We start from the raw sequence: 17,810 nt of genomic DNA, 5'->3' as shown, positions 1-17,810 counted from the left end.
TAATCATACGCTTATTACTCTCATTCCGAAGTGTGCAAATCCTATTTCGCTTAAGTCTCTTAGACCTATAAGCCTTTGTAACGTGAGCTATAAAATCATTACTAAGGTTATATTTAATAGGCTTAAGGTTATTATGCCACACATCATTAACCCGGCTCAAACTAGTTTTGTAGCGGGTCGGCATATAACCGATAACACAATCTTGGCTCAAGAAGCTTTACACAATATGCGAATTAAAAAAGGGAGAAAAGGGATTATGGCTATTAAAATCGACTTAGAGAAAGCTTACGACAAGATTTCATGGGATTTCCTTAAAGATACCCTCTCTGAAGTTGGTATTCCAGCTTATCTTTCGAATGTGATCATGATGTGTGTTACTACGCCGACTATGAGCATCCTATGGAATGGCTGCCCCTTACAATCCTTTTCTCCGTCATGTGGATTGCGGTAAGGAGACCCGCTCTCCCCCTACCTATTTGTGCTTTGCATCGAAAGACTAGGGCACCTTATTAATCAAGAGTGTGCCAATCGCCACTGGAAGCCTTTGAAAATGAGACGAAACTGCCCTGAACTTCCTTATCTTTTCTTTGTCGATGATCTCCTTTTATTTGGTGAGGCGTCCCTTGAGCAGGCTGATGTGATTAACAAGGTGCTGTCTACTTTTTATGCTTCGTCAGGGCAAAGAATTAATAAAGAAAAAACGAAAGTTCTCTTCTCTCGCAACGTTGACGCTACTTTTGGCAATGCTATTGCAGCAAAATTGGGATTTAATATTACCTCCGATTTAGGTAATTACCTGGGCATTCCTCTTTTGCATGGACGTCTTACAAGAAGGCATACGTCTAACATTCTGAAGCGGGTTAAGACAAGATTTGCTAGTTGGAGAGCGAGCTCTTTGGCTATGGCAGGCAGGGCCACCTTGGCCAAATCTGTGCTAGCTGCCATTCCCCTCTATTCGATGCAAACGCTTGCTCTCCCTAAAGGTAAATGTGATTATATTGAGATGTTGTGTAGGAAATTCCTATGGGAAGCGTCAGACGATGTTAAGAAGATAAGCCTTGTGAAGTGGGCAACTGTTTGTCAACCCAAGAATCATGGGGGTCTTGGTTTCAAGAATATGGTATCTATGAACAAAGCTTTACTCATGAAGCTTGGTTGGCAAGTTCTCGCTAACCCGGAGGCTTATTGGGTGAAAATGCTAAGGGCTAAGTACGATTTTGATGCTAATAATTATGCTAATCTTAATAAAGTCTTAGGTGCTTCTCACCTCTGGAAAGCTCTCAGCAGGATTTGGCCGAATATTTGTAATGGTGTGAGATGGGCCCTTGGAGATGGGTCTAAAATTCGTTTTTGGCTCGACCCGTGGCTTGGTGATGATGAGATTCGTTTAAAAAGGGCGGTTAATATGGTTCCTGGGGATGAGATGGAAGCTACTGTTAACTCTTATGTTGATGAAAATGGGGTTTGGCGGTGGGATAAATTCTCTAATTTATTGCCTAATTCTTGCTTAATTACGATTGCTAAATTCATTCCCCTTAAACATGGGTATGGAGAAGACCAAATTTTCCAGGGCCACTCGTCGTCAGGGCTGTTCACTACGAGCTCGGCTTATAAGAGTTTGGAAGCTAGCACATGGGATGATGAAGATGTGTGCTGGAATGCTATCTGGAAATGGCCGGGCCCTGAACGAATCAGACATATGTTGTGGCTTATGTTTCATGGTAAACTTTTGAGTAATGTTGGACGGTTTTGTAGGCATATCTCGAATGATAAGTCCTGCTCTCGATGCTTTGCTTTAGAGGAAGACTTGGAGCACATTTTTCGCAGCTGTATTTATACTAAGCAGTTGTGGCTGAGAATCATTGACCCTAATGCGAAGGAGAAATTTTTCGGGTTAGATTTTAAAGATTGGGTGCTGCGTAATCTGCTGGGAAAGGAGAACGTTAAGAAAAATGTGAACTGGAGATGTATTTTTGGTGTCTCGCTTTGGCGCATCTGGCTTTGGAGAAACAATACGGTGTTTGGTAATAGGAAAGAAGCCATTAATGTGGTGGGTTGATGATATTTTTCAAAGAGTCGGTTATATCCAACAGGCCCAAGCAAATCGTCATTTTCTTTCAGGTGTTCCTCGTGGTAGACAGGACATTCAAGTCGGATGGACTTTCCCGCCTTCATCTTGGTACAAGATCAATACTGATGGGGCTTATAGCTCGGCGACGGGCATAGCTAAAGCTTGTGGTATTATCAGAAATGATCTTGGGGGATGGCTAGCCAGCTTCTCTGCTACGTTGGGAGAGGGATCATTTATGGAAGCGGAGCTGCGTGGTATCTTTATTGGGTTGCAGTTAGCTTGGAGGATGGGGCTTCAGAAAATTGAGCTGGAAGTTGATAGTAAGGCTGCTGTGGACATGATTGTGAAGCAATCAGGGGTTGGCCACTTTTCCAATATTGTTGGCGCAATCAGCGAGTTGCTTAACATAAATTGGGAGATAAAAATGAAGCATGTTTATCGAGAAGCGAATTTTGCGGCAGACCACTTGGCTTCGATGAGTGATGACTACATTATCGGCTGATCTTATCACGAGAACCCGCCCTCGAGCCTTCTACCTTGGCTCAAACACGACCGTTATGGCACCTTGTATGATAGGAATATCAGTTTCTAATTTTGCTTAGACTTTGCCTCTTTCCCCTGTAACAAAAAAAAATATTTTTATTGGATGCATGTAGAAACTGTGACATTTAAATATGAGATTATTACATTTAAGTAATATTTTATTTATTAAATTTCATTATACAATTTACAAATATGGAATAATATAACATCAACCATTAAACCATCCAAAAAAGTCAATAATTTTCAAAAATACACTCTAAATGTAAATATTTCATCTTTATCTAAATTTTTTTCGCTTTTTATGCTTTTAATTTTATTTATAAAAAATACATTTTAAATACATATTTTATATCTAAAAGATACATCTCGATACAGAGCAAATAAAACAAAATTTTATAGATGACGAGCAAAAGAAATTTAACTACCGAGTGAAAGTTATTAAATGTTGGATGAAATGTTTTTTTTAAAAAAAATATGTTTTGACAAAACAATTATCGTTATTGGGTTGTTTTTTTTTCCAAATAATATATATTAAAATTAAAATATAGCAGAACCTCAAAGTGTAAGTAAAGTTGGTAAATAGTTCTTCTAATTTATATGATGCTCTGGTTAACCGTTTGGACCGTCCAGCTCTGTCCGCTTTGGGCCGAGTTTAGACAATAATTTTTTTTATCTCAAGCTGGAGTGTTGATAAAATATGATATTTTATGGGCAGATTTTGTGTTTTCATTTTTGTTTAATTTCTCATGTAAAACTGAAAAAGTTCAACCTAAGCTTGTATATATAACATATAGAGTGCGATGGCCATGCATGTGTGGCTAGAAGTAAAGAATGTATTGAAACTATTTGTTCTATAATTGTTACTCCCTATAAAAGTAAATAAATATATTTTTGTTGAAAAAACTAAATAAAAACATTTAAAATATAACTAAAAATAAAAAATAATTTATATTACGAGTCAATTCAAAATACAAATATTTTTATGGTAATTTCCTAGAATACACTATTCGCTTACTTATTTACACTTTTTTTTAATGGTGTCTACCTTCTGAACCGGTCCATGAGAACTGCAAAACAGGGTAGAAGCTAACTTGACGGTGGTTGTCCGATTAACTCTCCGATACTAAAGTCAACATTTTGAGTACATGAATGTAATTGTGTGTTTAGGCATATCTCATGCTCCTTTTATAGTAGATGATTGCATACCTAGCAGTGTTGCAGTAGGAAAGTGAATCCTACTTTTTAGGGTTTGACCCTGATTAGGAGTAATCTTCCTTATTCAGATATGAGTCCTATTTAGGAACGTCTTTCTAAATAGTCTCGTCTTTCTAAGTTAGAGCTTATCTTCCTAAGTTGGAATTGACATCCAAATAGGAAAGATACTTCGAGATTGTGTATTAGATTTGGCGATCTATTCGAATCTCAGGATCGACGCGCTTTGTCCGAGTCCTCAAGGATTCGGTCTTCATCCTGTTGAATGAAATCATGGCGGATCCTATGGATTCGGCCATCTTCCTTATATATTTAGTTCTTCTGGCGGGAGTCCGGTATCGTCTGAGAGTGGATCTCCTGCGACTCAGCTCCATTTTAATTAAGATAGGATTTCGTATCCATCATTAGCTCCCCGCAAGTGAGCTAAAATCTTGGTATTTATGCCTAAGTAAATTTTAGCTTTTTTAGGGCTGAGTTGTTTTATATTCTGGCGAGTCGTTTTACTTCTCCAATAAGATTTTATTTTCTCTTCTTTTGCCACGCGTCGCTTGTTGATGCTTTGTAATGATTTGCCGTCATCTTGTTCCTCGAACTTAAACTGTTCGTGTTTCTTTTCCCATTTCCACTTATTTCTGAAAGCTCTCCATTTTCACTTTGAGATTATTTTCATCTTCATTTTCTTGTGATCTTTCTGCATTTGTTCGTTTTTTCAGTTTGAGATTTCAGGTACCTTTATATTCTTTGTTTGAGCTTTAAGGGTTTAGAACAACTCCTTTGCTTACTTCATCATCTGTATTTTCTGATAAATATTCTGGGAAATTACTTTTGTTGTTCTTGGTGTTCTTGTATATTTCTCTTGTTTGATCTTGTTCTTTGTCAATTTCTGGATAATTCCTGTTTGTATTGTGTTGCTCTGAGATGGCGTCTAGTAGAGCCAAAACCGAGTATGCTGCTATGGCCATTGCCGATTCTTGCCTTCGTAAAGATGAAGTTTTAGATATTTATTTTAAGTATAATTTCCCGTCTCATTATAGAGTCATGTTGCCTGGAGCTCATGAACCTGCCTTTGGGTCTCCGGGTTCGTCTTGCAGGGCGATTGTTTTTTAGGAACAGTTTGCTGCTGGTCTTAGGTTTCCGTTGGATCCTTTCTTAGTAGAGTTGTGTAGAGGTTTGAGGATCGCCATAGGTCAGCTATATCCAGGTACCATTAAAGTTAGTCTTGCTTTCATAAAAGCATGTAGGCTTCGGGGTAACGTTTTTTTTTATCATTTTGTAGAGTTGAAAAGTTGTGATAATTGTTTTATTTTTGCCCTCGGTAGGAAAGGTCGGTCTCGTATTTATTTGCCGTGTTTAGATAACGATTGGCGGAGGGAATTCTTCATAGTATATCATAGCTTTGCCTTTCTTCATTTTCCAGATGGTTTCTCTATTTATCGGATTCAAAATTATCCATCTCCTTTGAGTTTGTCCGAGTCGATTCTCGCCTTCGACTTGTCTTTTCATAGTATTTTCCAGCGTCCAGTTTTAGACGTTTTGGTTAATAGTCACCTTCGATGTCGATGGCTTCCTCTAGAGGATCCTTCGCGTGGCTTGGCAGATCTTCATTATTCATTTCTTGAAGGTATTTTTCTTTATTATTTCCTTTTTCTTTTGTAGGATGTCTTCTTCCTTTGACGATTTGCTTTCCGGCTTCCAAGTAGATTTGGATGTTCCGATGGGCGGTCCCGAAGTAGATGTTACTGCTGAGCCGGAGCCAGAAGATGAGGCTCAGGTAGCTTTGGTTTCTGCTGGAGCGATTTTACTTACTGGCGATGGAATAGTCGTCGTGGCGGAGGGCAACGCGATTGAAGAACTTTTGAATGATGAGATCGTTGCTCCTATCCCCCCTTGCTCCGGTGAATTTGGAAGAAGAGGCGGGAGTAAGTTTGAATAAGGCTATTATCTTAGACTGCGAGGAAGTTTCCCCGAGTCGAGGCTCATTAGGTTCGCCATCTCGGAAGAGGCGTCGAGTTGAAGAGTCTTCTTCCCAAGAGAATCTTCCTAGTAGTCCGTCATCCGCCCCTAACTTGGTGGAGTGGGTCGAAGGTCATGATCCGGCTAGTTTGTTGAACCCTCGGGTTCTAGACGAGTACATCAGGACTCTAGTGATTCCTGATGATATAACTTGGTTTGCGTCCAAGCCTGGTCAGGAGCTCTCGGACATTGCTTGCTTCCACGGCTTTTCGGTAAGTTGATTTTTGTATTATTCCTAATATAACTTGGTTTGCGAATCGTCCCTTTTCCTCTCTTTTTTTATGGTAACTTGTTTTTTTTTTAACTTCTGATTGTAGGCCCTTCAGTCCATACTGTTATTAAATGACTGTCGGCAATGTGCCGAAGAAGAAGTTGGGCATCTCTCTTCTCTTTTGGCGACGTCTGAGTCTGAAAGGGCAAAGTTAAAGGCTTCGCTGGAAGAGCATGATTCGCTTGTTTTGCAGCTGAAGGCCCAAGATGCGATTAATGATCGCCAGGTCAAAGTGATCGATAAGAAAACTGATGACCTGATTTGGGAGATTGAGGAACTCATTCGGGAGATTGTAAAGTATCGTAAGACAGATTTTATTAAAAATTGAATTAAGATATTTCACTTGATATAAGTTCACGTCCGGTTCACATCTAGTTGATTTTTGTTTGTATAGACTGTCAAATATATTTCACTTAAAAGAGATAATCAATATGATTATACTAAATCTCAAATTATACTATTACATTGTTGTATTAATTTTTCTTTTGAGTTATTTGCTTAATGCAAACATTTCATTTTTATATCGATTTAATTTCAATTTTTAAAACGTTGCATCGCACATTTCCACCTTTTATTTTTTTTGCATTGTATGACATATTTCTGTTTTATTACATCGTTTGACACAAAAAACACAGTTTTTACACATTTTGTTGTTTTATATTTGCTGAAAAATGACGATAAGCTATAAAATGTAAAAGCGCGAAAAATTAGCATGTGCGATATAATATTTTAGACATAATATTTTAAAAAATGTGGTTAAATTGCTTAAAAACTAAAACATTTGATTTTAATATGCAAATAGCCATTTTTACTTTTCTACTTAATAGTATTCATTTACATAATTAACCATATTTATGTCTATGTTGAATTAAGATACTACAAACAGGTTTAGTTGTCCATAGATTCAATATTCAATAAAAAGCAAAAAAAGAAGTCAAACGATGGGAAATTAGCTGAGCTAAATAAAGAGCTCTAATCTTATTAGCTTTGAAAAATTGGGCATTAGATATGCAGAAGATCAAATACAACTTAATGGGGGTACTAATAAAAATACTGAAATAAAGTAGAGAAATTACCAATCTAATTACTACTTCCTAATTCCAAAAAAAATAATAATATATGCTCCAGTTCTTAAGTCATTGTTGCCCAGCTAATCCATCCACCTGCACCGTGGCCAATAGCAATTGGTATAACACTAAACTAACAACCCACTAAATTCATCAATTCCACACTAATATAAATATCTATTACAAATAAACTATTTTTTTTTTGGAACAAATCAATTGATTAACACATTACTATAACAAAATTCAACATAGCGTCTGTATTAATTGCTCCTCTCAAAAATCTAATTTCCTAATCTTCTCATTAGATCTCCAAAATTAAAAAACCAGTTTTGCAGAAGAAACGTGTATGAGTCATTGATAATGACTAAATAACAAAAATAGAGATTTGTGATGAGTGATTTTTGGAGATAATGGGGAAGAGAAGAGAGTGTGAATAAGAAAATAGAGTATTGGAGAAAGGGAAGAAAAAGATGTAAAAGAGACGGGAAAGTGGAGGGAAAAAATTGAGTGTATGAAGTGCACAATAGCAAATGTAGAGCAGGGTTAATTAAGTAACATGCAAATGAAAGGGGTAGAGCTGAAAATGAAAAATTAAAAAAGAAAGATTTCTGCTAAAAATATTATGTTGAGTCACTAGCATAAACTTTTTAGATTTTAAAGTATATGGTGACATTTTCTCTTTATTTTTAAATATGTTTATAAATTAAAAAAATAAAGACTTGATGTTAAATGTTTAAGTTAATTATCGATCTATTGTTTAATTTTTTTAACTGTCACTTATCACTTAAATTAAATTTAAGAGTGTAAATATTTGTAATTCCAATACTTAGTCTATTGACTAATTTTTTAAAAAAAATATCTAAATATCCATAATTTTTTCTCTCTCTAAAACACAATTTAAAACTTTCAATTAAAGATTAGTAATTTTTAAATATTTTTAAATATTTTTCATTTTAAAAACAAACCAACTTAAACTGGAGTTAATTTTTTTGTTTTATTTGTACATATGCAATAATTATATTAGATTTTCATTTAATGATAATTTCCTACAATACACTATTTTCCATTTTATTTATAAATTTACCTACTGACTTTTCTTCTAACTTTTTTTTTTACAAAAAATACCTTTTTTTTAATTTCACAATTACCTATTTTTCACTTTGTAATGATATATTCTTTTTTTTTATAGATTGTTTTTCTGGTATTTTTTTATCGTATTTTTAGTGTAACTATGGTATATTATAGTGTATCTATTGCGTTTTTTTAGTGTAATTATGGTGTTTTTATAGTGTAACAATAGCGTATACATAATGTATTTATGGTGTTTTTATAGTGTAACAATAGTGTATATATAGTGTTTTTATGGCATTTTTGTGTACCATAAAAACACTGCAAATACACCATAAAAACTTCAAATACACCATAAAAACTGCAAATGCATCATAGATATACTAAAAAAAACGGCATAAATACACCAAAAATATAGATATACCGAAAAACACCAAAAATACACTATAAATACACTATAAATACACTATAACGTAAATATATTATAAAATCACTACAAATACACCATAAATCAATTTGTTATTTACAAAATCAGTAGAAAAAAACAATCTATGAATAAGAGAAAGATAAAATAATTATATGAATAATAAACAATTTTATAAACAAAAAAATTATAGATCTACAATAATTTATTTACAAAATATTTAAATCATCACAAAAAACCTAAAAAATTACACAAATCTAAAAATGATGTCGAGAAATCCATATCGCGAACGGAAGAGACGAACGGATTAGTGCGAACTGAAAAACGAACGGAAAAACGACCAGAAATGACGAGAAATCCATCAGAAGTAGACGAACGAAAAGACGAACGAAAAAGCAACCGAAAGAGACAAACTGAAAATCAAACGAAAAAGAAGAAGAAAATAGCAGATAATTTTGAGAGAGAAGAGAGAGAAAAAAAAGTGGCTACGTAATAATTTAATCTAAGTCTTATCTATATATAAAGAGTATTTTTGTATATAAATTAGTAAAATAGACAGCGATGGAAATTATGAAAAAATGGCCAAAATTGTAATAAATAAAATGCAAAAATAGAGTATTTTGTAAATAATTCCTTCCATTTACCGTTTATTTAAATTGATTTAATCATTAAAATAATGAAATTGATAAGATTACAACTAATCTTTTTAATATTATTATTTTATTTAATTGATAATTGATGAATTCATAATTATATCAGGTTAAAAAAATACAAAAAAAAAACAGTTGTAGTGTTCCTTTTGTTTATCATTAAAATAATTTTTGTATGTTAATTATTCGCGTGTAATTTAGCCCGGGGAGAAAAAAGTTTCTAGATCTACCACCAGTCGTATTAACTGAATGCAATAATTCGTATTAACTGTATGCATCAAATGACAATTATATTCTTCGATCAAAATTGAAATGCAATAAACTAATCAAATAATTTTGTTTGAATGGAATGATTTGATTTGATACGATATAATTAAATTAATAAGGTTTTAATTTTTCCTTTTCACATCATTCACACGAATAATATTGCCAAAATTTCTGCCTTCTAACATCTCCTTTTTTATAAGCTGTTCAAAAAAGAAAAAAAAATTCAACGAGAAGATTACACGCACATCAAATCAAACTGCCAACGCACAACTTTTAAATGCCCAACAGAATCAGTTACTACTAATATCTTACATTTCGTCAACCTTCACAACCTTATTATTACTCTTATCAGCTCTGATAAGAAAGTTTATATTTTATTTGCAAGAATTAATATTCTAATAAATATTTATATAAATGATAGCTTATAGGTTTAAGCTATGAATTTCACCAACTGGGTTTTTCTTGGTCTTGCTGTTTTTCTCTTTTATAGCTACCCACTTCCATTTTCTTACAAGAATATGGCTGAAGAATCATCAAAGTCTATCTATGATTTCACTGTTAAGGTAATGCTTCACCTTGTTTCAATACAGTTTTTCCAATTTTTAATCTTTACGGCTATGTTCGGTTCATGGAATAGGTTATGCTTCTATTGTTTGACTTATTTATTTCCTAAGTTTGGAGTTCTGTTGAATTGTATGTATGTATGTATGTATGTATTTTGTTAAAGAGGATTTAGAAATTCATCTACTTTTGCTTAGATCAATGATCATGTCTGAACTTTATAGATTAAGATTCAGATTTGGTTGTGATAGCATTGAGTTGCAGGATATTGGTGGAAATGATGTGAGCTTGAGTGAATACAGTGGGAAGGTTCTTCTGATAGTGAATGTTGCTTCCAAATGGTAATTCAATTAATTTATGTTATCTGAGATTCATATTGTTTAATTTACACTATTCAAGTTGATTGTAATGTCTTGAGGATTCCGTGTTCTTCCAAACCTATCTTTTTGTTGTTACAATTGAATTTACTGAGAGTCAAAAACTTTTTGCAGTGGATTAACACAATCAAACTACAAGGAATTGAACGTCTTGTATGAAAAATACAAAACTCAAGGTTCGCGTCCCATCCTTGTTGATATAATATGGCTTTCAAGTTTAATCCTTATGCATATATTTTCTTTATGATTATGGCAGGTTTTGAGATCTTGGCATTTCCTTGCAACCAGTTTGCTGGACAAGAACCAGGAAGCAATGAGGAGATCCAAGAAACTGCATGTACAATTTTTAAAGCTGAATTTCCAATTTTTGATAAGGTACTGCCTGATCCCAAGCACCTAGCTCTTTAAGTAAAAAGATGGATGTAAATCTGTTCACGTCTTTTCTGTTTTCTGCTGTTGTAGATTGATGTCAATGGAAAGAACACAGCACCCCTCTACAAGTTTCTTAAATCGGAAAAAGGTGGATATTTCGGAGACGCCATTAAGTGGAACTTCTCTAAATTTCTTGTAAACAAGGAGGGGAAGGTTGTGGAGCGATATGCTCCGACTACTGCACCCCTTAAAATTGAGGTATGTATATTAATTTTTCTAGCAAGGATTTCCAAGAACTTAATCTTATTGTGATTCATTTAATTTTTCATTTCCTTTGCAGAAAGACATTCAGAATCTGTTGGGAGCATCTTAAGTAAGAAGACCAAGAATCTTTTCTCTTATCAGAGTCTTATAGTGCTTTAAAGTTCAATGGTGTAATATCTTTTATTACAGAGATTGGGATGTTTTGCGTGAGGAGAATTTGATATCCTGGTTTGGATAATATAAACTATCTGATTAATCAACCTCGCATATGGTACTTGTGTATTGATTGGTTAAATTGAATAAGTCGATGTCCTATTATAAGCCATTTTTGATTTAGCCTTGAGGGTTGATCATACGGTTGAAATAAAAAAATAATCTAAAATGAAACTATTGGAAGAGCCGTTGTCAACTGCTGAATTTCATTTAAAAGTTCCAACAGCGACATCAAAACACTTTACTTTTATTGTTGATCAAGATGGAAACATTTGTATAATTCTTTCAGTTCTTGGTGTGAGACAGGTTCTTTGTTGATATGCTAGCAGAGCTGTCTCTCCTGTATCCATGGCTACGGAATAAGAGGATTAACTTGATATTTAGTAATGCTCGATTCTCCGAAACGAATAATTTCCATTTTTGGTGTGATAGCTAGCGATGTTTCATGCTTTTATTAGTTTTCGAATTCCTCAGAAGTTTATGCTGGTAGCTTCAGTTGATATACTGATCTGATCGGTATGAACGTACTTGTTGCCTCACAGTTACGCCTATGATGTGGGTTGGTGTGGCTGTTATTTAGATTGCAGTGAAAAGGTTTCCATACAGTCTGAGGCTACTGTAATTCTTATATGGAGAAGCCCTGGCAGTTTACTAATTTCGTTTTGTAGTATGAGTTATTGGGTTCTTACTAGCTTATTTGTAACAAATTAAATTTTCTGTTATAAAAAATTCGTGACGCCCTTTTCAGCAATATTTGGCTGCAGATTAACCATAAGGAAGCTGCAAGCAAGCTCTAGTTAATGTGATTGCTTCTGATATATCCTCAGGCTGTTCTTTCTTTCTTAATGCTGTTGAGCTCACCTAATGTTGATCAGAATCAGAAATTCTGCTAGGTGTACAAGTTTTACGTTTTCGGTAACATGATTAAATCTCATAGGAATCAAGTATCGATTTGGCTGGTAAACTAGAGAGACCAATTATGCAGATTCTATGCATAGCCAGCTTCATTTTCTAGTCTTTTCCTGTGTAGTGATTTTGTTAGTTGTACTGAACTTATGTAAGTTTGTGAACTTAAATGTTATTTAATTTAAATATTACAGACCATTATCAATAGAGGTATAGTCGAGTCGAGCTGGTATTGTCGATTCCCAATCAGTGATGACAGTACACAAGCTCTTGTTAGAAAAAGTTTAAGCAACTTCATTTCCTCGAGCATCTTGGTTTCAAATGTAGTACGTCCGATTACTTTATGTTTGTACTTGCTCGTGGCAATGATATGGCTGTACTACCATTATAAGGCTGGATTTTGAATTAAGCTGCTTGATTCTGTAGTACACTCGGTTGATGATTCTCCTTCAACCATCATCCTCGGCTCCTCTGGATACAGAACAGGCCTAGGTGGCAATCGCAGACTTTCTAAATCTCCTTCAAGCATTTCTACAACTTTGTTCATCGGAGGCCGATCAGACGGCTGCATTTGTATACACCATAATCCTGTTAGAATCATTTTCCTTACTACTATATTTTCCTCCTCTGTTGATTCGCTTATTTCAAACTTTCCTTTAGAAAGTTGGTCATAAACCCAGAATGGATAGTAAATTTGACTTGAATTTTCTGCGGATGCATTCACCTTCTTCCGTTTCCCTGCCATTTCCAGTAGCAACATCCCAAAACTGTACACATCTGCTTTGTATGAGACTCGTCCGATGTTTTTGTAGAACAGCTCCGGCGCCATGTAACCTATAGTTCCTCGTGCTGCTGTAAGAGAATCAATGGTTCCCTTTGTCGGATAGAATTTAGCTAGACCGAAATCAGAAATCTTTGGAATGAAATTTTCATCGAGAAGTATATTATGTGGCTTGATGTCGAAATGAAGGATTTGTATGTCACAACCTCGATGCAGATATTCAATGCCACGAGCAACTCCTAGAGCAATCTTATGCAGCATTTCCGAGCTTAAAGAGACCGATCCTTCTGGAGCAAATATAAATTTATCAAGAGATCCATTAGACATGAAATCGTACACAAGAGCACGTTTTGACCCCTCGACACAGAATCCAATTAAAGTTACGATATTAGTATGGTGTATCCTGCCGATAGTAGCAACTTCGCTCATAAAATCTTGTCCTCCAGATTCAGGCTTCTTCAACATCTTGATGGCTGCAAACCGTCCGCTGCGAAGCTTTCCTTTGAAAACAGCACCAAAGCCTCCTTCGCCCAATTTTTCCTTAAATCTTCCGCTCATTTTCCGAATGTCAAAGTAAGTATATCTTACAGGCATTAGGTTGTTGTGACTCTGTAGAAATTCTTCGATAGTATCATATTCTGATAAATGTCTTTTTCGCCATTTGTACACCAAAAATGCAACTATAAATGGAGTCCCACAGATACTTCTTACGACAAAAATTATTGCTGTATAAAAATGTAAAGTGCGTTAAAACTTATGGATATATTTTCTATCAATTTTCTAAATAAAATTAGACTTTTCAGTTAAGGGTGCTTACCAATGCCGGGGAGAAATATTTGGAGCAGACCTGAGTGAAAGAAAATGGAACATTGAACTATCTTTTTAGAATAATAGTGATTAGAATAATAATTTTTTAGAAAAAAGTGAATTATTTCCTCCCTTGATATTTAAGTATATATTTGGATTCTTAAATGACCTATCATTTTAATCAATTTAATAACTCTTTTCCGTTATTAACATCATGTATACTTTTTCAATGTGAGCTCTTTCTTTTGGAATAAAGACCGTAGATTGAATGAACATGATACAAATCGTGTTAAATGATCATGATCCCTAAGTATTACACCTATATATGCAACTTAAAATATGGAGGAAAAAATAATTATAATGACTTAATTATTTTGAGAAAGACAGAAACTTACTTGTGATTATAAAGTGCAGCACTTGGACAAGAGGTTCTCTATCTTCGAAAACAATTCAAATCAGAACTTTGAAATATTCTAGATCATTAATAACTCTATGCATAGACTTGTAACATGATACGTCAATTTACATTATGATTAGAGTTGATTATTAAAAACATTAGACATAATAAGATTATGATTCCTTACTGTGTTCGCATTGTATATGGTTTGCGCTGTCAAGATAGCATGATCCATAATCGCATTTTTTACAGTTGATGCTGAACCAAGAAAGCTCGAAACCATATGCAAGATCGTTGTGAATTTGAATGAAGGACATGTTCATCTTCTGATAATCCTTATGACCTGGGAGCAGGCTCACCATTTCAATCCTGCACGAGTCCATCACATCGGACGCATCCATACCGCCTATATTCACATAGGAATAAGAACCATTTCCCTCGCAAGATCCCATATCTTTGTACAGAGGGGATAACACTGGTTTTGGACACTTTATGAAATATATCATCTGCACTAATTTAGGTTGTTTTCCCGACACAGAGTATGAATATGGAAAAGTTCCGTCTGGATCAAGCAAAGCAGAGCGAGGCATGGATGCGCAATCACGGGGATCAACACCAGCATCCGCCAGTCTGATTGTGAAACTATCGTAGTTGATTGCCTTCACCAAATATTTCTTATGACCCTCTAAGTGTAAGCTGGCAGTCGAATTGTTTTCACAGGATAAGTTATAATCAAAATCACCGCAAGTGATCGGATCACTTTGCAGTCGAAAAGGGTAAGAAATGTTGCGGATGTCACCGCATGCTGAAGGAATGCATATATCATCTTTTGAACAGCTGCAAGCTAGAAGGCGAAGCAGAAAAAAGATGAGGATTTGATTAAACATGTGTGAGATTTTTTTACTAAAAATGCAAGCTACTGGCAGTGTCAGTCTCAGTTTCTTCACGCCAATCTGCCCACGAGGATACAATAGAAGCAGCTGGGACTGGGAATGCTTCTCTGGTTCGTCCATCTAGGCCCTTGCAACGTACAATCTTGGAGATGGATGATTTGCTCCATCATGCACTAGCCGATGTACAGTGTACTCTTTATAGAGTCGGGTCCATGGATCCCAAATAAAAGATTTTCTACCCATGCATACATGTGAAATCAGCAGAATAAAACTAAACATACCCTAATTAATCAAAAGGTGCAGCCCCAACATGTCAACATATAAACTACAAATTTAAAAAATATTAGAAAACTACTCTTACATTTTATATTGAACACTTATAACAAAAATTCTAACTAATCAATCCAACTGAAAGTTACGGTTATTTTTTATTTATTGAATTTTTAAAAATTCATTTTTTTATTGTTAATTTATAATCTAATCTATGTATATAGTTTTATTTAGTGGATTGTTATTATTTTTTGATGAATTTAATCATATGATTATATTAAACCATGATTAAAAAAAATCTTAAATCTAATAAATTATTGTTTTTTAATTATCCAACTTGATATATAATAATTGTTAGTTTTTAGTTATTATGTCAATATTATTTAGCTAAAATTTAATATATAGATTCTATAATTTAAATCATACCATAATATGATCTTGAGTCATTTAGAGAGAATTAACAAAAACTTGCCAAGTGGTACATTAAAATTTTAAAATTGGTACACCAACTACCAATTTTTTTCAAATCCATACACCGTACAAAAATCCGCTAAAAAAAGCTGACATGTCACAATCTGATTCGTTATGACGTGTAATTATCTAGTTGCAAACTCAGCAATTTTCACCAAATTTTTGAACGGTGTATGAATTTGAAAAAAAGTGATAGTTTCGTGTGTGCAAATGACGATTTTTAAACGGCGTGATGAAAATGAAAAAACGTGTAAAGTTGTTGAATTTTTATCAAATTAACCCAATAAAAAACAATACAATATTTTTCACAATATTAGTTTTGAGATTTTAAAAAATTAATTATTAAAAAACTATAGCATTCATGAATCTTCGCGCTACGCGCGGGCATCAACCTTATATTATTATCAATATGAACCCCGCCATGTAAAAGTCCTGGATCCGCCACTGGATTCATGGTTTGATGGAAAGTTCAGTAAGAACAGTGGTGGCTAGGCAAATTGTTAATCCTTTTTCTCAGGTTTGGAATCTCATGCTCCTCTTCGGATCATTTATTTTATTTGGAATGTTGTGCACAATAGAGTTACCGCTCTTAATTTTCTAGCTAGACGCAATATTTTCTCGTTAGAAAACGCTTTGTGTCGCTTTGTGGTTTGTTGGAAACGCAAGAGCATAGTTTCATACACTATGGTTTTGCTAGAGATGTTAGGTGTGGTATTCTTCAGAGATTGGATGTTGTCTGGGTTCATCCCGCTTCTCTTATAGCTAGACATACTATAAAAACATGTGATTAGCGACGAAAATATCCTTCGCTAATCACGTATAATCCGTCGTTAAATCGGTCGCAAAACAGATTTGCAACAGAAATTGATGTCTGTCGCAGATTTTGCGACGGAACAGTCCGTCGCTAAAATAAAAAATCCGTCGCAAAATAGGCATGCCAGGAGAAGAAAAATGAGACATTTTGGCGACGGATTTAGTGACGGATGTTTTCCATCTTATCATGTTTAGCGAGAGACATATCCGTCGCTAAACATGACCATTTTGAGACGAAATCATGCAGTTATAGAAATAGCAATCGATAGCCTCAACCGGCAACCTTAGACATTTAACTAGCTTCTTTATTTCAACAAATTCTTCGGCATCTTGTTATCTTCTAGGAGAAGCTGTTGTACAAATTCACTTATGTCATCTACCAAAGATACTGAGCCTTGATTTCGACATTTGATGTCCAACATTTTTATGGCTGCGGACAGAGGTAAGTGTTTTCTATTACCAGGGATATTGGTTCTTCGGCCGTACACATCATATCGTAAAATGTCTGAGCTTCATTATTCGGGGACTCATCCGTGATTTCTGTACCGGTAGCATCGATAACCATTCTCTAAATGGAAATGAATTTGTCACCCCCTTATTTTCATAGTCAAATTCATTATTATTTGGTAGCTGTGCAATAGGATGGGAATTTAAAACGGTTCACTCCCTTTGAAAAACTCATACTTGGTAATTTTCAACAAACCCTTTCTGCAAAATATATAATTTCACCTTGTCGACATCTCGATAACTCGTATTTCTGCATCCTTTCCTAGCCAGGGGCATTTAATATGTACCACACTCATACACGTGGGATGGTATAAAGAGAAATTCACAAACTCCTCTACGTGTTCAGTAAACCTTAGGTATAGCGACCCGGCCAAGAGTCGCCTATACATCCAATTGCGGTTTGGATCCATTTTTGTATCACGGACAATTAAGGGGGGGTTTTCACTCAACAATAGAAAATTTAATTGTAATTGATTGCTTTAAAGGTAGGGCCCTATTCCATTCGCAAAACTGGCGCCTCGTATTTCAACCACAATATTCGGCACCTTTCTGGCGCCGTTCTCTTTTAGTATGCTATTTAGTATATGCGTTG

At 34.7% G+C, this 17,810-nt stretch overlaps 2 protein-coding genes across 2 annotated transcripts; one reads left to right on the top strand and one right to left on the bottom strand.

The window, feature by feature from the left end:
• The first annotated feature begins 9,916 nt into the window (after positions 1-9,916).
• On the top strand, positions 9,917-11,485 carry LOC126670008 (probable glutathione peroxidase 2). The gene is made up of 6 exons (XM_050363661.2): positions 9,917-10,149; positions 10,412-10,488; positions 10,639-10,700; positions 10,781-10,899; positions 10,987-11,154; positions 11,237-11,485. Exons 1-6 carry the CDS (start codon positions 10,024-10,026, stop codon positions 11,267-11,269), a joined length of 585 nt encoding a protein of 194 aa, XP_050219618.1. The 5' UTR covers positions 9,917-10,023; the 3' UTR covers positions 11,270-11,485.
• Positions 11,486-12,435: 950 nt separating this feature from the next.
• LOC126669976 (rust resistance kinase Lr10-like) lies at positions 12,436-15,345 on the bottom strand. The gene is made up of 4 exons (XM_050363635.2): positions 14,452-15,345; positions 14,263-14,304; positions 13,878-13,907; positions 12,436-13,785 (listed from the first exon to the last, which is right to left on the bottom strand). The coding sequence occupies exons 1-4, from the start codon at positions 15,275-15,277 to the stop codon at positions 12,665-12,667; spliced, it is 2,019 nt and encodes a 672-aa protein (XP_050219592.1). The 5' UTR covers positions 15,278-15,345; the 3' UTR covers positions 12,436-12,664.
• Between the last annotated feature and the right edge of the window lie 2,465 nt (positions 15,346-17,810).

Source organism: Mercurialis annua, linkage group LG1-X (genome assembly GCF_937616625.2).
Source record: "Mercurialis annua linkage group LG1-X, ddMerAnnu1.2, whole genome shotgun sequence".
NCBI lineage: Eukaryota > Viridiplantae > Streptophyta > Magnoliopsida > Malpighiales > Euphorbiaceae > Mercurialis > Mercurialis annua.
This window is presented reverse-complemented; position numbering and strand designations above follow the sequence as displayed.

Bases quoted from the DNA above. Each gene is read 5' to 3' on its own strand.
- LOC126670008 (XM_050363661.2), top strand. From the start codon at position 10,024: ATGAATTTCACCAACTGGGTTTTTCTTGGTCTTGCTGTTTTTCTCTTT. The intron at 10,150-10,411 runs GTAATGCTTCAC...ATTGAGTTGCAG, and splicing joins TCTATGATTTCACTGTTAAG to GATATTGGTGGAAATGATGT. The intron at 10,900-10,986 runs GTACTGCCTGAT...CTGCTGTTGTAG, and splicing joins AATTTCCAATTTTTGATAAG to ATTGATGTCAATGGAAAGAA.
- LOC126669976 (XM_050363635.2), bottom strand. From the start codon at position 15,277: ATGGACGAACCAGAGAAGCATTCCCAGTCCCAGCTGCTTCTATTGTAT. The intron at 13,908-14,262 runs GTAAGTTTCTGT...TCTTTCACTCAG, and splicing joins GCTGCACTTTATAATCACAA to GTCTGCTCCAAATATTTCTC. The intron at 13,786-13,877 runs GTAAGCACCCTT...ATTTTTATACAG, and splicing joins AATATTTCTCCCCGGCATTG to CAATAATTTTTGTCGTAAGA.